The sequence below is a fragment of the Rhinatrema bivittatum genome, chromosome 8 (genome assembly GCF_901001135.1).
Source record: "Rhinatrema bivittatum chromosome 8, aRhiBiv1.1, whole genome shotgun sequence".
Lineage (NCBI taxonomy): Eukaryota > Metazoa > Chordata > Amphibia > Gymnophiona > Rhinatrematidae > Rhinatrema > Rhinatrema bivittatum.
This window is the reverse complement of record NC_042622.1, coordinates 85832557-85858088: the sequence shown is the minus strand read 5'-3', so window position 1 is coordinate 85858088 and position 25532 is coordinate 85832557. Positions and strand designations below refer to the sequence as shown.

The window sequence follows — 25532 nt, the reverse complement described above, 5'->3', positions numbered from 1 at the left end:
AGTATGAGAAAAAATAAGTGTGAAGCTTGCTGGGCAGACTGGATGGACCGACTGGTCTTCTTCTGCCGTCATTTCTATGTTTCTATGTTTTCTTTGGTAATTTACTCTAACACTGTGCTAGCATGCATAGAGTCCCGAACTGCTATGGAGATGGAAAATACTGAAGAGCTGCACTTCCTGCAGGGGTATATGTACTAGGGCTGACGTCAGATTGAAATCTGATCTGTCTCCAACTACTATCAGGAGTACACTATACCCACTGGTCCTGAGTCCATCTGCTACACGCTAGGAAATGTTTCATTAATGCAGTTAATGTTGACTCAAAGTTACACTGTAAGAAATGATAAGAAATCTATGATTGTACTAGCCTCACTTGTTTTCTGTAAACCGATGTGATATGTCAGATTGAATGTCGGCATACAAAAATAAATAGATAAATAATCAAGTATTCATCCATTTCATGGACTGCAAAAAAAGATCATATTAAAGACTGATTCCCTGATTTTGAAGAATCACGATTACTACAGGCTTACTTGTTTAGAGATGCTTTTAGTTAATGTACTGCATTTTATAATTTTTATTTTATAAAAATGAAAACTAGTTCTTACCTGCTAATTTTCATTCCTGAATACCACAGATCAGTCCAGACAAGTGAATTTTGCATCCCTACCAGCTTGAAGTTTTTTTAGTTCTCTGCCTCCATCTGCTGGTAGGGATGCAAAATCCACTTGTCTGGACTGATCTGGGGTATGAACAGGAATGGATGTTTAATTATGCTGTGATCTGCTTTGTACAGAATTTTATAATGAAGTGGAATATTAATTATTGTAAATGAACAATCCAATAAATCTCAAATACTAGCGAGTACCCAGACGATGGGAAGGATTTGTAAGCATAATCACCAATAACAGCTTTTCAGCCCATGTGACATATAGAATATGCATCACCTCTTTCATGCAGAGTGCCCCAGGGGTCTGTATTGGAACCTATGCTATTTAGCATATCCATAAATGATCTGGAGAAAGGAAGGACTGAGGTGACCAAATTTGTAGATGACACAAAATTGTTTTGAGCCATTAAAGTGGCAGTGGATTGTGAAGAACTGCAGAAGGACCTTGTGAGACTAGGAGGCCAATATTCAGTACTACTTAACAGGATAAGTAGGGACTTATCTGGCTAAGTGGCGGCCGCTGAATATCCCGCTACATTTAGTGGTGGCCACTTAGCCATATAAGTACTTATCTTCTAGGTAGATAGCTAGATATCTTGTGGGTGGGCAATGGGGATTTCAATGCAGCTTTACTTATCCAGTTAACTTACCCGGATAAGTGATGATAATCAGACTTATCCGGTTAAATTAGAGCAGGTCTAACTTAGCCGGATATAACTTATCCGTCTAAGTGGCAATTTCTACAGGAATATTCAGCAGTATAGCCGTGCTGCTGAATATCTCATGTAAATTAGCTGGATAAGTCTTTTCCGGCTATCTTACTTAAATATTTAGATTTGAATACTGAGGACAAGAAGATTGGGCTTCTAAATGGCAGAATAATTTAATGTGGACAAGTGCAAATTAATGCACATAGGGAAAAATAATCCCAACTACAAGTACATAATGCTGGGTTCCATGTTAGAGTCACCACCCAGGAAAAGGACATTAAAATCTTCGGCTCAGTGTGTGGTGACAGTCAAAAAGGCAAATAAAATTTTAGGAATTATTTGGAAAGGAATAGAGAATAAAAGTGAGAGTATCAGGGGACATAAGAAAGAAGGAGGAGAAACTTACCAGCTGTTATTGCTTCCCTGATTAACTGCCTGCGATGTGGGCTAGTCACCTATTGGCCCTGAGGGGCCTACAAAGATCTGAATACCTGTCTCCTTTATTAACTATTTCTCCTCATGAGGGTTATGGGGGAAAAAAAGGAAAGGCATCATCAAGACTCTCCCATCTGGGACTGGGGTACCCAACTCTCTTTCCCAACCTTCAATTGAGGGCTTTATGCTTCATTCAGCCATGGATGCAAGGCCAAGTAAGCTTAGATTTTTCATCTTTAAGCCTGAGCCCTGATTTACGTGCTCCTTTCACCGAAGGGGCTGAGGTTAGAGCAAGCCCTGGAGTTGTGCCCACACCAACTTATGATATTGTGGATACTCCTGGAGATAGGCAGGCACTTGCTCAGTTGGAGTTAATGCAACAAGAAGCTGCAGAAGTGAGGGCAATCACCCCTTTGGGTGAAAAACCAGCCTTAATTACACTGGAAACATTGTGGAGTGCCATAAGAGATTTTGAGCAGTTATGAACAAGTAGGGTAGATAATATCTTATCCACTATGTGTGAATTACAAACACAAGTTAGTTCACAGAAACAGATAATTCAAGAAACAGTGTGAAGGCTTTACAGAATTGTGATGTTGCAATGATTCAAGATAAACATATTTTGTATTGAAAATCAGAAATGCTTGAAAATTATTCCAGCAGGTTTCTAAATTTTCTGAACACACCAATGATTGCTGCCTTGCAGATGCTGAAACGTTCTATGTTGAATTTTTGAAGGTCCTGACCAGGTCCATTTCCCCAGTATCTAGGGCTTTTTCAATCACACAATTAAGCTCTGGAATTTGTTGCCAGAGGATGTGGTTAGGGCAGTTAGTGTAGCTGGGTTTAAAAAAGGTTTGGATAAGTTCTTGGAGGAGAAGTCCATTAACTCCTATTAATCAAGCTGACATACAAGTACATTTTAAATTGGCTACGCGCGTAAATTTTGGGGTTTTTGCACGTGGCTGGGCCTTGCGAGCATTTTACAACAGGCGTAAACACGCCAAAGTACTGAGCTCTCCAAAGGAGTGGGCGGGCTGGGACTGCACCATTCGATAGTGTCCCGGGGAAGCGCTCGCCAGCAGCCGGCCAGCACACGGAGATTACTTCTGCTCCAAGGAACAGTAAGTACTAAAATAAAAAATTTGGGGATATGTATAATATGTACAATTCTGGTCGCTGCATCTCAAAAAATATATAGTTGCGATGGAGAAGGTACAGAGAAGGGCGACCAAAATGATAAAGAGGATAGAACAGCTCCCCTATGAGGAAAGACTAAAGAGGTTAGGATTTTTCAGCTTGGAGAAGAGATAGCTGAGGGGGAATATGATAGAGGTGTTTAAAATCATGAGAGGTCTAGAATGGGTAAATGTGAATTGGTTATTTACTCTTTTGGATAATAGAAGGACTAGGGGGCACTCCATGAAGTTAGCATGTGGCACATTTAAAACTAATCAGAGAAAGTTCTTTTTCACAAAGGAAAATTGGTTCTTACCTGCTCATTTTCGTTCCTGTAGTACCACGGATCAGCCCAGACTCCTGGGTTTTACCTCCCCTCCAGCAGGCAGAGACAGAGAAATTTTTGTGGACTCTGTCGTATACCCCCCTGAGGTGCCACTTAGAGTCTGTCAGTATTCCACTGTACCCAAGCAGAACGATAATAAAAATTCACAACTTTTCCTGAACAACCACCCCCAAAGAGCAGAGGTAATGAAACACCTGTAACTGACGAAAACCAAAAACTATGCCCTAGAATCCTTACCCTGAAAAGGGGGTCATTATGTATCTTACAGCAAACAACTGGCTAACCACTGGCCGAGCGGACTCTTCCTGGGTGGGACTGAGCTGATCCGTGGTACTACAGGAACGAAAATTACCAGGTAAGAACCAATTTTCCTTTCCATGTACGTACCCAGATCAGCCCAGACTCCTGGGATGTACCCAAGCTTCCCTAACCAGGGTGGGACTGCGAGAGTCCCGCTCAGAGGACACTAGCTCCGAATGAACCGGGCTCTGGTGCCCGGACATCAAGTCGATACTTTCGCAAGACATTATGTGCAGATTTCCAGGTAGCCGCCCTACAAATCTCTTGCGGCGCGACCTGTTGCATTCAGCCCATGAAGTCTATTGCGAGCGCATTGAATGAGCCTTAAACCTGACCGGAATCGGACAACCCTGTACAAGGTATGCCAAAACAATAGCCTCCTTCAGCCAATGTGCGATAGTGGCCTTAGAAGCTCTATGACCCCTTCTGGGTCCACTCCATAAGACGAACAGATAGTCCGAAAGACGAAAACCCTCTTTACATCCAGCTTCTGCAAATCCCTGGCCTCTGGCGTAGAGGAGTCCAGACCCGCGAAGGAAGGAAGCTTCACTGACTGATTCAAATGAAAAGCAGAGACCACCTTCGTAATGAAACACCTGCTTCCGAAATTCTTAAGAAAGGCTCTCTGCAAGATAAAGCCTGGAGCTCTGAAATATGCCTCGCCGATGCAATAGCTACTAGAAACACGATTTTCAAGGTGAGGTCCTTCAGAGTCACCCGCTTCAGGGGTTCAAAGGGAGCCGTACAAAGGGCACAGAGAACCAAAATTAAGTTTCCAGGAAGGGCAGGGATTTCGAACCGGAGGGCACAAGTGTTTAACCCCTCTCAGAAACCTAGCCACATCGGGATGCGAAGCCAGCGCAACCCCCTGCACCTTACCTAAAAAAACAACCTAACGTGTAGCAACGGTAATGAAGACACCTCACACAGGATTCATGGTGAAGCGTCTCTCCCAGGTTTTTGGGAAGGCTGCTCTTTTATTGTAAATGATCTCATAGCATTTGATATGATACATACGTCACATATTTTCCTGCTACAATATTTCCACATAAATGTTTATGCTGACCTTTTACTACGTGGGTGCAAGTGGGCAGTAGGTGCAAGCGGTCAGTCTTCAGGCAGGGAGGGGGGAGGTCATTAGCTGGTCATGAGGCAATGGTACTGAGCTATCTAGGTGTGAAAAACCACATAAATGCAAGTAGGTCATAAACTAAGCTGGTGCTGCAAAGCTTTTGCCCTAGATATGTTCCTTGCAGACTTCCTGTTAGCTGTAGACAGGAAATCTGTTTGCTAAAACTTGCTGCGGTCGGAGCAAGACATTTTCTTTACACTAAGCGTAGGTTTAGACATGGGACAGATGTTGGCCTTCTGATGTGGCGTGCCATCAGTCAGAGAAGCCAAACGCCCAACCCCCACACTAACGCTGCCACCTGAACTCGCAGGGAATTAAAGGCCAAACCCTTGGACAATCCCGCCTGTAGAAATTCCAGAACCTCCGAAATTGAGGCCCTGGAAGGACGAATGTTACAATCCAAACACCAGGATTCAAACACTCCCCAAACTCTAACGTAGTCTCTGGAGGTAGAGGTTTTACGGGAGTGCAAGAGCGTGGCGATAACCGCAGGGGAGTAACCCCTCGTTCTTAACCTCTGCCTTTCAAAAGCCATGCCGCTAGACAGAAGTCTATAGGAGTCGACGCACTGAGACCATCATCCTCCCAGACGTCTGCAAAAGATCATAAAGCGCGTCCGCACTGTAAGCCACTGCGGCCTCCAACCGTCCGGCCTGCTTTGCCTGGGCATCAGAAAGTGCCACGGACGCCTGTAAATCCTGGACCCAGCGGAGGCTGGCCCACTGTGCGAAACTGCTGCATATGGTGGCCCGGACACAGAGAGCCGACACCTTGAAAATCTTCTTGAGTTGGACCTCCAACTTGCGGTCCTGCAAGTCCTTCAAGGCTGTGGCTCCCGTCACCGGATAGTCGACTTCTTCATCACTGCTGAGACGGCAGCGTCCACCTTCGGCACCCTGAGAAGATCCAGCGTGTCCTCTGGGATCGGGTACAACTTATCCATAGCCCGACTTACCTTCAAACCCAGATCAGGTGTGTCCCACTCCTTAAATAAAAGGTCAGACACTGATAAGTGGAATGGGAAAGACCGCACCGGACCTCGGAGTCCCAGCATCACCGGATCCATAGTAGCACCAAACCTGGAATCTTCCTGAGGGACCTGAATTCCCAGTTCCTCCAGGATGACTGGAATAAGAGGACCCAATTCATCTTTCCAGAACAAGCGAACCACCTTGGGGTCATCACCCTCCACCGGAGGTGAGCCCATGTGCTTGGTTGGTTGGGGCTAGGTATCCGTATCCCCCTCCGGACCCTGATCAGGAGCCTGTGGCGGAGACCCCCCCCTCATCCGACTGATCTGAAGAGTTGCTGTCCCCTGGACAAACCAGGGACCAAAGCAGACGCTTCTCCTTCGGCACTCCACTGGACTTCGGCGCCTGCACCTGCTTTCGGGCCGAAGAGGACCCATCCCCGGGCTCTGCTGACGCGGGTGCCTTGCGAGCTGCCTTGGGCCCCTGAGACTTAACAGCCTTGTGAGCCTTGTGCATTAAACACACAAAATCAGACGTGAATGACGAAGAAGACCCTTCGGAGTCGTCCCCCTCGTCGTCCCCTACAGAATCCTCTGCGGCCCCATCCAAGCCGGCTCCCCAGGTACACTAGGCCGCAGAGAGAACAAGGAAGGGGGATGCCCTTCCCCCATAGCAGCTCTCTCCTGCTAAAAGTCCTCAAAATGGCTTCCGTTCCTGCGCTGGGCAGGAATGGATCCCGGGCCTGCCGTGACAAAACCGGGACCCCAGCCCCCCGAAGCGATCGCGAGTTACTGCCCTTCGATTTAGCCGGTGCAACCCCCAAAGACCCCTCTCCCCCCCCCCCCCCCCCCCGACAAACACCTCGTGCAAATGCCGGCACACGAGATTGGGAGCTGTCCGTGGTCTGAAGCTGATCGCATGCTACACACATGCAGAGAGAAGACTAGGCCGGCAGAGCAGGAGAATTTAAAAGCACAGTACCCTCATTTTTTTTTTTTAACCTGTGCAAGGTCTGACTGAAGGTGAGAGCCCAAGTCCCCCGGGATCACCCTCAGTGGGCAGTTACAGGGTCTTGAACCCTCTGCTCCAAAACCTCTATTACCAGGGGGGATGGCCACACCAGGACCTGACAAACCCCTGGGAGGCTGGAAAAAGGGAAACTAGCCTAAAGACCAAAACCTGATTTTTTTCTAACAATAAGGACTATCAAATTGCAAACCAAAATCCTAAATCCTGACAAACCACCAGACTCAAGGAAAGCACCTCTTCCACCTACTGGAGACAAAAGAATACTGACAGACTCTAGGGGGCACCTCAGGGGTATATGACAGAGTCCACAAAACTTTCTCTGTCTCTGCCTGCTAGAGGTAAAACCCAGGAGTCTGGGCTGATCCGGGTACGTACAGGGAACGCACAATTAAGCTCTGGAATTTGTTGCCAGGGGATGTGGTTAGTGCAGTTAGTGTAGCTGTGTTTAAAAAAGGATTGGATCAGTTTTTGGTGGAGAAGTCCATTACCTGCTATTAACTAAGTTGACTTAGAAAATAGCCACGGCTATTACTGGCAGCAGTAACATGGGATAGACTTCGTTTTTGGGAACTTGCCAGGCTCTTATGGCCTGGATTGGCCACTGTTGGAGACCGGATACTGGGCTTGATGGACCCTTGGTCTGACCCAGTACGGCATGTTCTTATGTTTAGGAGGCAGGGAGGAGATGGGAAGAGGGAGGAAGGTTAGGTAGGGGGGGGTTAGGAAAATTCCCGCGGACTGGGAGGGAACTGGGGGAGGCCCGATTGCTTCACTGCGCATATTCTGCGAAAATCCTCCCCCCCCCCCCCCCCATGAGCTTGTTATAAAATCGGCGTGCACGCGCTGCTTTTAAAATAGACCCCTTAGAAAACAGTCACTGCTATTACTGGCATTAGTAGCATGGGATCTTCTTAGTGTTTGGGTACTTGCCAGGTTGTTATGGCCTGGATTGGCCACTGTTGGAAACAGGATGCTGGGCTTGATGGACCCTTGGTCTGACCCAGTATGGCATTTTCGTGTGTTCTTACCTTGCATCTAGAAGTTCTGGAACTGTTTCTGGGACTGAAGAATTACCTACTGATACTGTTGATTTGACAGCTTTCTTACAGAATTCACATGACGAGATAAATACTAGGGCAACATTACTTGTAACATATGTACTAGAACCTGTAAGTTGTGGACTCTGAAGATTTTTTTTTTTTTTTTTTTTTTTTAAAGGAAAATGTATTTCTTGGTTCTAGAATTGCAATTTTTCCAGATGTTACACATGAAACTCAGTTGCGGAGAAAGTCTTTTTTGGCTAAAAAGCATAGGGCCGGATTTTAAAAAGGTTACATGCGCTGGGCCTATTTTCAAAAGAGCCGGCGACGCGCGCAAAGTCCCGGGACGTGTGTAAGCCCCGGGGCTTTACTAAAGGGGCGGGAAGGGGGCGGGGGTGAGGTCAGAGGCTCCAGGCACAGCGGCCATTTGCCGCTGTGCTTGGGATCGCACGCCAGCAGTCAGCTGATAGGTGCAAAAGGTAAATTAAAAATTTTTGGGGGAGTGGGGGGTTAGAGTAGGGCCAGGGGGAAGGGAAGTTCCCTTCCAGGCCACTCTGATTTCAGAGCGGCCTGGGAGGGAACAGGGGAAAGCAGCGCGGCTCAGTGCACACAAGGTGCGTAACTGTGCACCCCCTTGCATGCGCAGACCCCTGATTTTATAACATGTGCGCGCTTGCGCATGTTATAAAATCAGGCGTACATGTGCGCCAGGTAGCGAGCGCACATGTAGGCCACGCGCGCTTCTTTTAAAATCTACCCCATAGTGTGTTGGCTTTTGGAGCCACAATACGCTTTAGTTTTCATGAAAAAGATTAGGTTGAATAATGCCAATTATGTGTTTTTTGATCCCAATTTATTTAAGGTTTCTTTAATAAACAGCGAAAGACCGATGACTAGCTCCCCTCAATGAATGTTATCATTTAAGTGCTTGTATATCTTGAACATAGGGGGATATATATATAAAGAGGGAGGGAGAGAGAGATGAAAGTCATGATACCGGATAATATAAAAGACTCATTAACAACGCAAAGAAAGATTTCTTTTCAAATAAAATGAATACATTTCAACATAACCCCAGAATGCTATTCTCAATTGTACAGAACCTCACTAAAACCCCAAATGATCATAAAGCACCACTATCTGAAAACAGATGCAAGGAGATCGCAAATAATCATCGAAACAGTGATTCATACCCAACTCACTGACCACTTAGAAAAGAACAATATTTTGTTCCCATCACAGTTTGGTTTCAGAAAACACCTCAGCACGGAAACACTTCTCCTATCCTTGATTGATACAGTGCTACCTACTAATCCTCCTAGATCTATCAGCAGCCTTCGACATTGTAAACCACGCTATCCTTCTCGCTCATCTTGCAGAAAGATGGTTAACCGAAAAAACACAACAATGGTTTTCGTCTTACTTATCAAATAGGAATTACCAAGTAAAAATTAATAATGCCCTTTCCGACAAAATCCATCTAAAATCTGGGTTTCCTCAAGGCTCAGCCTTATCCGCTATTCTCTTTAACATCTATTTACTTCTGATTTGCCACCTACTTGCAGGCCTCGGCCTGACCCACTATCTCTACGCAGGCGACATTCAAATTCTAATTGCAATTCAAAACACTTTAGATGCAACTTATAAGAAAACAGCCATGTATCTTTCCATAATCAAACAATTACTAACCCACATGAAACTCATAATAAACATTGAAAAACAGAAATAATACTTCTTGAAAGAAAAACTAGTACAACACCTCTTCTACCTGTAAAACTCGAGAACCAAAAGTCAGAAATCTCCCCCGTCACCCACACACGCAATCTAGGAGTCATCATAGATAATGAACTTTCAAAATACACATTAAGACTACAATAAAGGAAGGATATCATAAATTACTAACACTGAGATGATTAAAGCCATTTCTAACCCTGGATGACTTCTGAACTGTTTTACAACTGCTCATTTTTTCTAAACTCAATTATTGCAATTCACTCTTACTTGGCCTACCGCTTTCTACTATTCGCCCCTTTCAAATCCCTCAGAATATTGCCGCCAGAATTTTAACAGGCACCAAAAAGTATGAACACACAACCCCAATTCTAACATCACTACACTGGCTTCCAATAAAATCCTGAATTGAATAAAAGATACTAACCATCTTACACAAAATTTTTACAAGGAACAGACTGGCTAAACGCAGCAATTAAACTTCACGTTCCGCAACGAAACTTATGGTCAGCCAAAGGCCTCTGCACAACTCGTGTTAGTTCCAGAACGTGCAATCTCACTTGCCAGTCCAAAATTATGGAATGCACTTCCCACTGAATTACAACTACAACAGAGTCTAAAAACATTTAAGAAGGAGTTAAAAACCTGGCTGTTTACTAAGGCATATCAAGATTCATAATAACCCTCACACATCTTCTCCCTCCCACTTTTTCACTGGAAGACCTTTTTCTTTTAGTATTTATTTCTTTTTAAATATTTGTCTTTTAATATGTAACCTGTATCTTAATTTTTATCATGAATGTTATTGTATTTTATCTTTATCATGCTTTGTTTTACTTGTATTTGAATTTGTTAAACCGTTATGATGGCTACACCGAATGACGGTATACAAAACCCGACAAATAAATAAATAGATAATGTTACTGAGTAAATTACAAGTGCCCCAATAACACAATCACTTCGATAACCAAAAGGAAAAGAGCAGTAATGCATCATCTTACAAAGTGCTAATTAGATACATGTTACATTTAATAAATGTTTATTAAATGAATGATTTTATACAACTATTTAAAAACTTACGCACACCAATCCTGTATTCTTCCTAATTACAAGGATTTATATACATACACTTTAAAAACACTATGCCACACTCTGTGCATAAACTAATACAAGTACATTTTCAAAACCAAACACCAGACATACAGCAATCATACTAGAACAGCATGCATCTTCATCTATTAAAAATGCTTAAGATCATACAGCATATATCAAAAGTCATTATACAAAATTTTGAAACAAGATCAATCAACTGATGTAGCACGCACAAACAATAATACATATATGGAAACAAGGTGCAACACTGTCATTTTGCTGTGAAGATCCCCAACAAGGACCAGTTTCACCCGTCAGCTTCTTCAGGTGGAATTCTACATAAACAAGCACCTTGACTTCTACAAGCAGGAAAAATATTCATGTGTGAGGTACTGCTGAAAGCAATAGAAACGACAAATAGAAAAATTCCTACTTCTATTTTATCAAACAATTGATAGTTTTTGTAAAAACCTTTTTGCCACTATTAACAAAAAAAAAAACAAAACAAAAAACTTACACTAGATGTTTGACATATGCATGTCTAACTCCTGAGGATACTGTGTTATTAGACCAGCGTGGCATTAGATTCTCATGCTACTACAAATCCTAGATTGAAAAAACAGAAGCCCGTTCAATCCAGCAACTGTAATAGCCCTTTATGCATTCCATTAGCATTCATCTTAAAACTGCAATCACTGAATAAACAACCCCATGTTACCTTGATCACAAACTCATACTACAAACACATCCCATTCAACCAGGAAAAGAATGCTGAAAGATCAACCTGCACCCAGCTGACACTCCTCAAGCACAAATCAATTAAGCCTGATACTTCACTTTGAATGCATATACAGCATTGCTCTCTGCTTCAACGGCAGGGGGAAATGTGGAAAAGAGGATTTACATTCAGACAACATCCAACAAGGCATTGATCTGTGCAGTCTGGGTAAACAAGCATCGGGGTAACTTGCTTGATGCGGCGGTTACTACCCTTAACCATTAAGCCTTATGCTTCACCTCTGATGCAACTCCAACATTACTCTCTGCATCAATGACAGGGGGTGGCAGGAAATATGAATCAAACAAACAGTTACCAACAAGGGCCCTGAACTTGGTGGTCAGTGAAAAGATAAGTATGGGAAAATAAGTGTGCAAGTTTGCTGGGCAGACTGGATGGGCCAATTGGTCTTTTTCAGCTGTCATTTCTATGTTTCTTATTTGCTGCCTAAACTATAAAACTGAAAATACAGAATATTTAAACATACTAAAATAGAGCGTTACCGAGTGAAAGACCACTCACACAAACTACTGTGTCTTGTTGTTGCCTTAGTATGATTGCTATATGTGTGGTATTTGGTTTTGAAAATGTGCTTGCATTAATTTATACACACAGAGTGTGGCATAGCATTTTTTAAGTATATGTATATAAATCCTTGTAATAATTAGGAAATATATGGGAATGGTGTGTATATGTTTTTAAATACAGTATTTCTATAAAACATTTATTGTATCTAACTGGCATTTTGTAATAATGATGCATTCCCTTTTGGTTATACACACACACACACACACATATATATATATAATAAAATACAAAGCGGGTACAATATATACACACACACACAATCAAGTGTTCTTATATACACACAGTAAAACCACAAAATGGGGCACTAATGTAACAATCTTAAAGTGGCATGATATTAAAATAATATGTATTTAAATTTTAAACAAATATGCAAAATGCTTGTACAAATAATTAATAAAAATTTTTGTAACAAAAATTTATAAAATCGCATCTTAAACTTTCCTGTTACATATAAGCTGACACTTAAGTATCAACAGAGTCTACAGCTCAAATATCCCCTATGCAATTATATATCGCAAATCAAAGAATGTGTCTAGTCCTCAAACTGGGTTAATTTGTTAATTGTCTTTATATCACTGAAAGCAAGATACACTGATAGCAAGTTCCTTTCTATCCTGGAGATGGGCAGGCGCTCAGTGATACATACTCAACAAAAAAGAAGAAAACAGGAACCCTGCAAATTAAATATACAAAAAAAAAAAAAAAAAATCTTAAATAAGCATGTGACCCTAAAACATATATTTTTTCAAACTCAAAACACTATTATCAAACATATTTGTGAAAATAATGAAGACTTCACATGCAGCTATTTTTCTAGAAAATATTTACAAAAATTGCTGCAAATACCTCTAAATAAGAAATGTCCATAAATGACTTGGTGAATGTCCCATAAGTTCTCTGTTATCAACTTGTCCTTTGTAAAAGTTCTTAGATGTGTCCCAAGAATTTTTCAATTTAGACACATTGTGCTAATAAGCTGTTCATGCTAGAAAATAGTGTTGCTATGGAATCTGTACCAGGAGCTTCTCTAGGCCCTGTCACAGTAGAGCCTGTATCGGGAGTTTTTCTAAGCCCTGACAAAGGCCTGTTGTTTCGCCGAAAGCGGCTTCATCAGGGGGGAACAGATGATGCTAGTCAGATCTTGAATGATAGCACTTGAATCAAAAGGATTAAATTATATTATACAGGGTCAAATCGCTGTTGATTTAAGACAATTTTTAAAAAGCTAAATATTTTTAGTTTTAAGAAAGGTTGTAATTAGTTAAAATAATTACAGGTTATTGGCTGAATACAAGGTTTAGAAATAAACACGGTTTACATGGCATTCAAAATCGCCATGACATTATCCCAATATGTTATAGAAATTTAAGTCTCTAGAAGAATAATGATATTTACATAAATAAATGAAATACAATAAACATATTCTATGTTGTTAGAAATGGAACTACCGCACTATAGTAGCTAATAACAAGAAGCTTATCTGAGCAGAGCTTACCATAGCAATCCTTCCTCTAAAGTTCTTCAAAGAAAACAGCTTGAAGGCTGAAGGCCGCGATTGCGCAATAGTCCTTATAAACAGTGACGTCAATGGAAAACATAGAATGATCCAAAAACTAACCAATCTTTTGATGGGGTACTGAAGGAAAAGACAATGAGCGGGTAAATAGCGAATACTAAATGATTTTTGTATTCTTTGACATATTTATAAAAAGGATTCCCACTCAATGGTGGTATTTAAACCTGACAGGTGAACTGAATGCCATTTGTAAATGAATTCCTGCTCCCGACGTTGGAGAGTTAGAGAAATGTTGGCCTCCTCTAGCGACAGTAATCCGCTGGATTACAAAAAATCTGGGGAGTTGTATTGTGTGCTTATGCTCAAGCCAATGCTTGACTAAAGGAGATGATAGTTAACTGATGTGTATACATCTTGTGCTGAATTATGCGGGTTTTAATCGACAGCTTTGTATGCCCAATGTATAATTTGGGACAGGGACATTGAATGGCATATATGGTCTGAGTAGTATCACAGTTGTAATATACTTTAAGTGTAAACTGAATGTGAAGATCTGGATGGTGAAAAACCTTGATTGGGAGCACATTCTCACAGTCTGCACATTTGCCACATTTATATTGTCCTGCAGATCTCTCTACATATACAGGACTACATAGCATAATTGTTATTAATTTATCTCATAAAGTAAAGCCAACTGTTCATGCAAAAAGTGGTCACGACTGAAAACCGGTATGTAATTGTAAAATGTGCCAGCATTGTGTGATAATATTCTGAATTTTAACTGACCTATTGGAGAAATGGATAACACAGACTGGTCACTGCGTGGTAAGTTTAGGTTGGTTGGTTAATAAAAGATCACGGTCAGCATATAATCCTCTTTTATATGATTGTCTTATGATCTTAGAAGGCTAACCACGGCCCAAAATATAATCTTTTGTCCTTCTTGTCTTTGTTACTTTGTATATTCTGAAGTTTGAAGTTAGATTACATGCATTTTTGAATAGACACGTTTTTACCTCACCTTTAAATCTCTTTCTATCTGGTAGAATACGTAGCGTCTCAGACAGAGAATTTCAGAGATTTGGCCCCACTATAGAAAATACGCAATCTTTTATTTGCATCAGATGTGTGCTCCATATTGTAGGGATAGTTAATAGTCCTTTGTTTTGCAGTCTTACTGTTTGCTTCTCTCTCTCTCTCTCTGTGGTAGGAACTTAAAACTATTAAACATGGTCCCCCCAGTGGTTGTATGTAGGAAATACAATTCTGGCACTTATCGCAAAGTGCGAAAAAGTTATCACAATTTGCGCTAAGATAGCGCTTTGCATAGGTATTAGCGCAAACTGCGATAAACTGCCTATTACCATAAAACTCACCCCTTTTCCTATCGCATGCGATATTTAGTGCATTTTGATAAACCCAGGCCTATGTTCATAAGAAGTTAAAGAACGAGATAAATTAAACACTAATGTAGAAGATAACATTGAGACCTGGTGGTCCATTTGTCTCGAATGGATCCTGGTGTCTTCTGTGGGACGATGCATCCTTCCATATCGGCACTGATGGGTAAAAAATCTTGAGAGCTTGTAGTTGCTCCTGATGGTAAAGTGGGCAAATTAAATGAAACTGATCTACGAGACCCGAACTTACATTGAATCAGTATGTCCTCGTCTGATGAATCACTGGAGGAATTATTAAAGGTACGAGCATGAGGCTTAGTTCTACTTTTGTCCATCCAAGGGTATACATAATCCTTATTATAATCATGTTCATCATGGTGGGACTTATTGAACTGAATTAAAGGCTTCTAAGATCAAAATTTGTCCATGCTCTCCTTATATTCTGTTAATTGTGTGTTGAATGCATCTAAAGAGTAATGGGATTTTTTTTTCATAAATCTATTTTTCTAAAGATATTTTAATTTCTTCCACGGATGCATTCACTGTTTCAATGATGAGAAGCATGAGATCATGGGTACATTTGAGAATGGCATTCCATCTAGCTGTGAAAACCTCATCCTGCGCATATAAAAAAGGTTCTTTGTAAATTCGTAGGCCTCTGGGGATACGTTTTAACTCTACAAATATTTGTTTAAGGATGCAGAATGAGACATTCACCAAGTCATTTATGGACATTTCTTATTTATTAGAGGCATTTGCAGCAAGTTTTGTAAATATTTTTTTTTAGGAAAAAAGCCAAGTCTTCATCATTTTCACAAATAAGTTTAAGTGTTTTAGGGTTTGAAAAAAAAAATAAAGGTTTTAGGGTCACATGCTTATTTAAAAGCTTTTTGTATATTTAATTTACACGGTTCCCTTTCTCTTCTTTTTTGTCGAGTACATATCATTTCAGGAACTATTTAAACATTGTTTTTATGCCTTTTCTGCTTTACTAAAAATATAATGTAGGCTTGAGTTTCCTTTTACTTTTTGTTTCTCTCATATTGAGGTTTTTGTGGATTTGCTTATTTGGATGCTTGTTTCTTTTTGTTTTTATCCTTCTTATTGTGAATATCAAGATGTTTTGATAAATTACATTGCTAAATCAATAAAACAAAAAACACCCCACTGAGAATATTATGATGCCTTTGTACAGAATAGATAAATGGTGTGACCTGCCTTGACAAAAATATTAAAGGGAATAGAAAAGCTCCCTTATAAAGAGAGGCTAAACAGACTAGTGCTCTTTAGCTTGGAAAAGAGATGACGGAGAGGAAGTATGATCGAAATATATAAAATCATGAGGGGATGGAATGGGTAAATAGGGAACAGTTATTTACCATTTCAAACACTAGGACTAGGGAACCCTCCATAAAACTAGAAATGACGTATTTAAGACAAATTGTAGGATGTATTTTTCACCCAACATACATTCAAGCTATGGAGTCTGTTGCCAGATTAGATGATCAAGGAAACTAACGAGGTGAATGGAATTCAACAAAGGATTGGCCAAGTTCCTGAAGGAAATGTCCATAAACAATTATTAGCCAGGTAGACTTGGAAAAGCCTAGGAGCATAATACAAGAAATAGGTCAGCTACTGGGGATCTGCCAGGTACTTGTGACCTTATAAGAACATACTGGGTCAAACCAAAGGTCCATCAAGCCCAGCATCCTGTTTCCAACAGTGGCCAATCCAGGCCATAAGAACCTGGCAAGTACCCAAAAACTAAGTCTCTTCCATGTTACTGTTGCTAGTAATAGCAGCGGATATTTTCTAAGTCAACTTAATAGCAGGTAATGGAATTCTCCTCCAAGAACTTATCCAATCTTTTTTTAAATAAGCTATACTAACTGCACTAACCATATCCTCTGGCAACAAATTCCAGAGTTTAATTGTGTGTTGAGTAAAAAAGAACTTTCTCCAATTAGTTTTAAATGTGCCACATGCTATCTTCATAGAGTGCCCCCTAGTCTTTCTATTTTCCGAAAGAGTAAATAACCGATTCACATCTACCCGTTCTAGACCTCTCATGATTTTAAACACCTCTATCATATCCCTCCCTCAGCAGTCTCTTCTCCAAGCTGAAAAGTCCTAAACTCTTTAGTCTTTCCTCATATAGGGGAGCTGTTCCATTCCCCTTATCATTTTGGTCACCCTTCTCTGTACCTTCTCCATCACAATTATATCTTTATTGAGATGCGGCGACCAGAATTGTACACAGTATTCAAGGTGCGGTCTCACCATGGAGCGATACAGAGGCAGAATGATGGGCTCGATAGACCTTGATCTGACCCAGCTTTGCATTTATGTTCTTACATTATAAATTCATTAAATCTTTGAGAGGGGAAAAAAACTTCCCTGCTACATAGTTCCTAACATGACGCAACACTATACACAAAGCTCAGGCAATAAGCCAGCGAAAGATGACAGAAGGCACCAGGAAAGGAAAAACATGAGAAATGTAAAACAAAGCAGCATACAGAAAGATGTTAACTTACACCACAGCATGCGGGTGGGTGAGGCCCCACAATCGGCTCACCAAGCCCACCACTGTCAGTACCATCAAAATCAAATTCACTTCAGCAGTGACCACAACTGGATATTTCAGAAATCCCAGCATCTTCCTGAAACCAGCAATAAAGAAATACAATGTGGTTACCACTCAAATCTGACACACAAACAAGAAATGATGATTCAAGGCTAGGAACTGATGGCCTCTGGTAGCACTCACTGCTTCACTAAGATCTGATCTTTAGAGGATAGCCGAGTTAGTCTGGTGTAGAAAAATGACAAGAGGCGGGTGGTGTGCTCATGTATCTGACGAAATGGACTCTGTTCTCCTAAGCTCATGCCTCACTAACTTTTTGCAGCATGCAACAGTTACAACAGAAACATTTGGAAAGCAACAGTGGAAAAGAAAGGAAGGGAGAAATATCATGAGAACAATATGCACAACGAATAAAAATCTAGATATCTACATGAACATATGACAAACAAACCAGGCTTAAAACCATCCACACGTCCCTTTAAGAACTGAGCAGAAAAACCACATTCTCTCCGACTCCCCCTCACGTGCCGCCCTTCCCAAGTCACTTTATAGCGTGCAGGGGATATCAACAATTTAGTACCAGCACACAGGACATTGTACGTGCTACAGCGAATACATACAAAGGCTGAGAGCCGGGGCGGAGATGAGCGGCTCGGGATAGGAATGGAAGGGCTGATGTAACTAAAGACTAAACGATGAACCTCTTACCTACCACGGGCCCCAGCAGCCCGGGTAACTCCAGAGCTCGGTCCGCAGCTGTTCAAGTCTGTCGCCCAGGACAACAGACGTGGAGCAGTTTGCGGCACACGTGGTAAATGCGTGGGGCGGGGTGCGCACTGCACATGTCAGAAGAAAAGGGGAGGGGCGTACGGTCAGCCCCGACATGAAAAGTGTGGGAGGGAGAGCTGGGGAAGAGTAGACGCGAAGAAAGAGAAAAACAATCGTAACTGTAAAATCAAGTGTAAAATCTTATTTCAAGTTTAAATAAATCCTACACTTTTTGGAAATGAGGAGACTGGTTAAGTCAAGGGCAGCTCAAGACAATCTGCTGTCTAAGGCTAGGGATGAGATGGCGCCCCCTATCGCTCCGCCCCCTCCTTGCCCTCTCTCCCTTTGCCACATGCACCCAAACATGCATCCATACATTTACACTCATTCACTTCTCTCCCACATATATATATATATATATATATATATATATATATACACACACACCCTCTTATGTATACACACACCCTCCCCCTCCCACCCATACACAGACACACATACACCCCCTCTCATATAAACACACACCCATCACCCCACCCACCCTCTCATATACACACATATACCCCCATACACATTCATACAGACACACACCCTCTTATACAGAAACCCACCCATACCCACCCTCCCTTTCATCCACACACCCCTTTCATACATACACAAACCCACTCACACACCCACCCTTTCATATATATACACATACACCCTCTCATACACACTCACAAGCTGCATCCCTGCATTTCCACCTGAGTTGGTGGGATGGCTTGAAAAGAGGGATTGTCATTTATTGAATGTTTCCTTTTTTCCATGATTCTTCATTGAGGGATATTTTATTAGCTTTGTTAACTTTAATGTTATTGTTAAAATTGATGCTATCTATTTATATAGGACGGGCTCGGGTACACACGGGCTTAGGGGTATTAAGTGTGATGTTAGACCAATGCTCCTGCAAAGGTGCAGTTGGGGGAGGAGTAGGGGAGAGGGAGGGAATATTAGTAATAGGTGTAGAAAAATCATGTATTGGCTGACGGGGCAGCATTATGGGAGGCTACAAGTGACTCTAATAGGGACGAATTTCCAACATGCTCTTCATCACTGTAATACTTGTGGAGTCTATACAGGCAGTCTCAGTAACACGATGAGTTCTAAGACGTGTCCAAAGGGAGGTGAAATAGCATTTTCTGTGCTAGCCTACTACCATGGGTGAACTTAAAATATGCTCATGGAATGTTAAGGGGCTAAATACTTATTGTAAGAGGAAATGGTTTTTGCAAGATGCAATCCGGGACAGGGCAGATATTCCATTATGCTAGGAAACCCATTTGAAGAGAAAATATGAGAAATTACTGATTTCTAACCATTTTCCTAATCAATATTTTTCAGCTGCTACTAAAGATAATAAATGTGGTGGGGTGGGGATCCTTTTTGCAAAATCTGTCACTGTGAATGTACTTTGTCTTGAGAAATACTGAGGGACGATAGATATATTATTCTTAAATTTATGCTGGGCTCGACAATTTACACATTGATTAATGTTTATGTACCCAATTCTAGGCAAGGGCCTTTTTTGATGAAACTTTCCAACACTATGAAGCAATGGATTGAGGGAAAACATTTAATTGGTGGTGATTTCAACTTAACTTGGTATCCGTTCCTAGATTCTAGTAAGGGGACGGGTGGCTATTCGGGGGCAAATAGAAAAGGGTTGAAATTCTTATGCAAGAATGGAATTTAATTGATGCCTGGCGTTTATTTCATACTACAGAATGTGACTATACATTTTATTCTAAAGCTCATCAATCTTAGTCATGGATTGACTATTTTTTGGTTGATAAAGCCCTGATGAATAACGTGCAGAATACGGGAATAGCCCCTATAACCTGATCAGATCATACTGCTATCTGGCTTACTTTTAAAGGTTTGGGGGTTCACTCAGGAGAGAGATTTTAGAGGCTCAATGAGAGTCTGCTGAATGACCAGGAATATTGTGGCCTTTTAGATCAAGAAATGACACAATATCTATTGGAAAACACCACGGAAGATGTATCAGCAGCCACAGTTTGGGAATGCTTTAAAGTGGTGGCTAGGGGTAAATTGATCTCGAGGGCAACATATTTGTGGAAGACAGAGAACTCCAAACATTTACATTTACTACAGAGGATTGGTAAATTAGAAATCAGGCACAAAAGAGGGGTTGATCTGAATATAGGACAACAGTTTGAACAGCTGTATAGTGAACTTAAGAATTTATCTATACAAAATGTGGCTTTTCAATAAGACAAAGCTAAACAAACTTTTTTCGAAGGGGGAAATAAGGCAGGCAGTCAATTAGCCAGGAAGCTAAGGGCCAGAATGGTTCACAATCAAATCCTGAAAATCTGAATGGATACTGGAGACGTGGTCACAGATAACGATAGTATTCGCAATTGATTTACCCAGTTCTATCAACAATTGTATACTGGGAGATCCGATATAACGCAAAATGGGATAGACAAATACTTAGAGGATATACCTCTTCCTTGCTTAGATGAGTCACAGGCCGGGACTCTCAATCATGCTGTCACAGAGATAGAAGTAATTCAGGCCATTAAAGATTTGAAATTGGGAAAAGTGCCAGGTGTTGATGGCTTTGCAGCTGGCTTCTATAAAAAATTGATAAAAGTAGTAACCAAACCCTTAGTGGCAGCCTTTAATAGTCTACTGGAGAGAGGTCGAATTCCATCTCATGCGAACAAAGCAGGAATAACAATCTTAGCCAAGCTGGGTAGAGATAATACTCAATGCGGATCTTCTGGATTTAAAAATGTTAGCCAAAATCTTAGCGACATGCCTGGGCAGGGTAGCTACTAGGGGTGTGAATCGTGTGATCGATGCTCTTAACGATCGATTTTGGCTGGGGGGGGGGTGGGGGAGGGAAATCTTATCGTCGTGTTTTGTTTTTTTAAAAAATCGTAAATCGGGGGAGCGCAGGAAAACTGGCACACCAAAAACCCCTTAAAACCCACCCCGAACCTTTAGAACAAATCCCCCACCCTCCCGAACCCCCCCAAAATGTTCTAAATTACCTGGGGTCCAGTGGGGGGGGGGGGGGGGTCCCGACGTGATCTCCCTCTCTCTGGCCACGACTGCGTTGAGAGTAATGGCGCCAGTGGCCCTTTGCCCTTGTCATGTGACAGGGCAAAGGTAGCGCCGGCGCCATTTTGGTTCCTGGTTCCTGACGTCACGCGTGCAGGAGATCGCCCCCGGACCCCCGCTGGACCCCCAGGGACTTTTGGCCAGCTTGGGGGGGGGGCCTCCTGACCCCCACAAGACTTGCCAAAAGTCCAGCGGGGGTCCGGGAGCGACCTGCGCGCGGGCCGTATTGCCAATCTTCAAAATGGCACCGGCGCTACCTTTGCCCTCACTATGTCATACGGGCGACCGTCGCCCGTATGACATAATGAGGGCAAAGTTAGCGCCGGCGCCATTTTGAAGATTGGCTACCTTTGCCCTCACTATCAGGTCTATCCAGTAACGAGCGGTAGGAAGAGCTGCGTTAGTGCCCGGCGCACCCGCGGTTGCCGCACGCACAGTGCAGCTCACCTACCGCTCGATCCTGTATGTAAATAGCTTGCAAATGCAAGCTGCGTCTAAGAAGCGTCCGTGAAGCATTAGGCCTGCGCAACCCATTTTACTGGATAGAGCGCCTTTACAGTATCCTGGGTGCGCGGGCCTAACGCTTCACGGCCACGCTGGTATCTGTCATTTGAAATGACAGATACCAGGAAGTCGGGATTGCCAGTCCGCTCTCCCCTCCTCCCGAAGCAGGGCGCGAAAAGCAGCCTTGCTCCGGGAGGAGGGAAGAAGGGACTGGCAGTGTAAAGCGACGAAGCGGCGAAGCAACTTACTTTTTGCACCCCCCTCCGGACATCGGACGACCTCTCCTGCCTCCAGCTGCTCGCGAAGATGGACGCCTGCACGGCCGCTGAAGACGTGATGTCCGGAGGGGCTGCAAAAAGTAAGTCGCTTCGTCGCTTTCCACTGCCAGTCCCTTCTTCCCTCCTCCCGGAGCAAGGCTGCTTTTCGCGCCCTGGTCCGGGAGGAGGGAAGAAGGGACTGGCAGTGTAAAGCGACGAAGCGACTTACTTTTTGCACCCCCCTCCGGACATCGGACGACCTCTCCTGCCTCCAGCTGCTCGCGAAGATGGACGCCTGCATGGCCGCTGAAGACGTGACATCATATGCCGTGACGCCAAACGTCGTGACGTCACATCTTCAGTGGCCGTGCAGGCGTCCATCTTCGCAAGCAGCTGGAGGCAGGAGAGGTCGTTCGATGTCCGGAGGGGGGTGCAAAAAGTAAGTCGCTTTACACTGCCAGTCCCTTCTTCCCTCCTCCCGGAGCAAGGCTGCTTTTCGCGCCCTGCTTCGGGAGGAGGGGAGAGCGGACTGGCACGGGGGAAGCCACGATGTCCGGAGGGGAGCTGCAAAAGTAAGTCGCTGAGCGTAGGATTGCCCGTCCTCTCCCCTCTCTCTCTTGCAATTTTTTTTTTCGCTTTTTTTTTGCTTCGGGAGGAGGGGAGAGGACTGGGGCTGCCCCGGAGACCAGCATCCATGGACGCGGCCAGGGCAGGTGAGTGGGGGCTGGGGGAAAGCTTGCTGCCTACCCTTACCCCTGCCTCTAATGCAGGGGTAAGTGTAGGCAGTAAGTTAGCAGGTTAAACGCGCGGCAAAACAGCAGGGTAAAATAGCGAGTCGGGGCGCGGGTTACTGGATGCTAGGGAATAGCTAATTCGCTCGTTTGCATGCAATATACATGCCGCGTGCGGAAGGGGTTGCCCGGGGATTTTAGGACGCGGTAAGGGTAGGTTAAAGGGGGTTGTGGATCGCAGGAAGGGCTAACGTGGCCGGAAAGTGAATAGAACGCGGGTTAGGAGCGGGTAAACGCGGCCGCACTTTACTGGATAGACCTGTATGTCATACGGGCGACCGGCATCCTTAATTGAACATAATTATAAAATGCTTTATCGCTGGCACATCACTCCTGTTAAGTTACATAGATTTTACCTGCGGTTACCAGACAGATGCTGGAGAGCATGTGGTTCTGTGGGGTCTTACTTTCATATCTGGTGGGAGTGTGCTACCATTAATTGTTATTGGGAAGCTGTGACACATAATTTCTGATGTAGTAGGAGTCAGTCAAATAAGGGATCCTGCACTCTTTTTACTAAATATTTCTGTAGCACCAGTAACCTACCCCCATTGCTATCTTATTCACCAAATGCTTATGGCAGCAAGAGCTGAAATAACTTATAAATGGAAACAGGTAGAGGCACCACTACTGAAACATGTACAACTGAGACTGATAAAAGTGTATTATTTAAACAAATTGACTGCAGTAAGACACAATCAACTGTCCAAATTTGAAACTCGATGGCAACTATGGATAGCCTGGCAACAGCAGCAGCCCGTGGCCTAGTAGTTATGGCTGCTAAGTGGGAGCTTTAGCGGGGATGGGAGGGAGTTGCTGGGAAGGGAATTAATGACAAAAAATCGTGTGTAGGGAACAGAATTGTCAAAGTTTATTGTATATTGAAGTACACAACAATGGACAAATTGAAGTTCTTTACACTTTGATAACCATTTTACACATGGATATTGACGTGTATCAACACAAAATCATTGTTTTGTATTCTTAAAAGCTTTTTTCATGCTTAGAATGTCACCCCCTATATTGTACCACTCTTTTTTAGCATTAATTCTTAGCTGCTAGACTTTAGACCATTCCTCAAGCTTTACTAAATTCCTCTTCATGTTTGCCACATCTTCATGGGTGTCAGCCCTGCTCCAGATTTTTGCATCATCCACAAAAATACAAATCGTTCCCAATAGTCCTCACACAATATCGCTTACAAATATAAGAACATAAGAACTTGCCATGCTGGGTCAGAGCAAGGGTCCATCAAGCCCAGCATCCTGTTTCCAACAGAGGCCAAACCAGGCCACAAGAACCTGGCAAGTACCCAAACACTAAGAAGATCCCATGCTACTGATGCAATTAATAGCAGTGGCTATTCCCTAAGTAAACTTGATTAATAGCAGTTAATGGACTTCTCCTCCAAGATCTTATCCAAACCTTTTTTGAACCCAGCTACACTAACCACATCCTCTGGCAACAAATTCCAGAGCTTTATTGTGCATAGAGTGAAAAAGAATTTTCTCCGATTAGTCTTAAATGTGCTACTTGCTAACTTCATGGAATGCCCCCTAGTCCTTCTATTATTCGAAAGTCTAAATAACAGAGTCACATCTACTCGTTCAAGAACTCTCATGATCTTAAAGACTTCTATCATATCCCCCCCTCAGCCGATTCTTCTCCAAGCTGAACAGCCCTAACCTCTTCAGCTTTTTCTCATAGGGGAGCTGTTCCAACCCCTTTATCATTTTGGTTGCCCTTCTCTATACCTTCTCCATTGTAAATATATCTTTTCTGAGATGCGGCGACCAGAATTGTACACAGAATTCAAGGTGCGGTCTCACCATGGAGCGATATAGAGGCATTATGACATTCTCCGTTTTATTAACCATTTCCTTCCTAATAATTCCTAACATTCTGTTTGTTTTTTTTGACTGCTGCAGCACACTGAGGCGAAGATTTTAAAGTATTATCCACTATGATGCCTAGATCTTTTTCCTGGGTGGTAGCTCCTAATATGGAACCTAACCGTGTAACTACAGCAAGGGTTATTTTTCCCTATATGCAACACCTTGCACTTGTCCACATTAAATTTCATCTGCCATTTGGATGCCAAACCTTCCAGTCTTGCAAGGTCCTCCTGTTATGTATCACAATCCGCTTGTGATTTAACTACTCTGAATAATTTTGTATCATCCGCAAATTTGATAAACTAACTCGTCGTATTCCTTTCCAGATTATATATATATATATTGAAAAGCACTGGTCCAAGTACAGATCCCTGAGGCACTCCATTGTTTACTCTTTTACACTGAGAAAATTGACCATTGAATCCTACTCTCTGTTTTCCGTCTTTTAACCAGTTTGTAATCCACGAAAGGACATCGCCTCCTATCCCATGACTTTTTAGTTTTCGTAGAAGCCTCTCATGAGGGACTTTGTCAAACGCCTTCTGAAAATCTACCGGTTCACCTTTATCCATATGTTTATTAACCCCTTCAAAAAAATGAAGCAGATTTGTTAGCCAAGACTTCCCTTGGGTAAATCCATGTTGACTGTGTTCCATTAAACCATGTCTTTCTATATGC

General features: G+C 42.6%; 1 protein-coding gene across 7 annotated transcripts in view; it reads right to left on the bottom strand.

Annotated features, from left to right (window-relative positions):
- POMT1 (protein O-mannosyltransferase 1) overlaps positions 1-18417 on the bottom strand; it is a 126741-nt gene extending 108324 nt beyond the window's left edge. Inside the window, exons 1-3 of one of the 7 annotated variants that reach the window (XM_029614087.1) lie at positions 17458-17584; positions 15008-15113; positions 13497-13637 (exon numbers count right to left, since the gene is read on the bottom strand). Coding sequence is in view for 5 of the 7 variants with exons in the window: in XM_029614080.1 (XP_029469940.1) it covers positions 17458-17583; positions 18220-18392 (299 nt within the window). In the remaining 2 variants the exon portion in view is untranslated. Of the gene's footprint in view, positions 1-13496; positions 13638-15007; positions 15114-17457; positions 17586-17690; positions 17953-18127 lie in introns of those variants that run through there. The other 6 variants (XM_029614080.1, XM_029614081.1, XM_029614084.1 and 3 more) reach the window with 6 other exon arrangements.
- Between the last annotated feature and the right edge of the window lie 7115 nt (positions 18418-25532).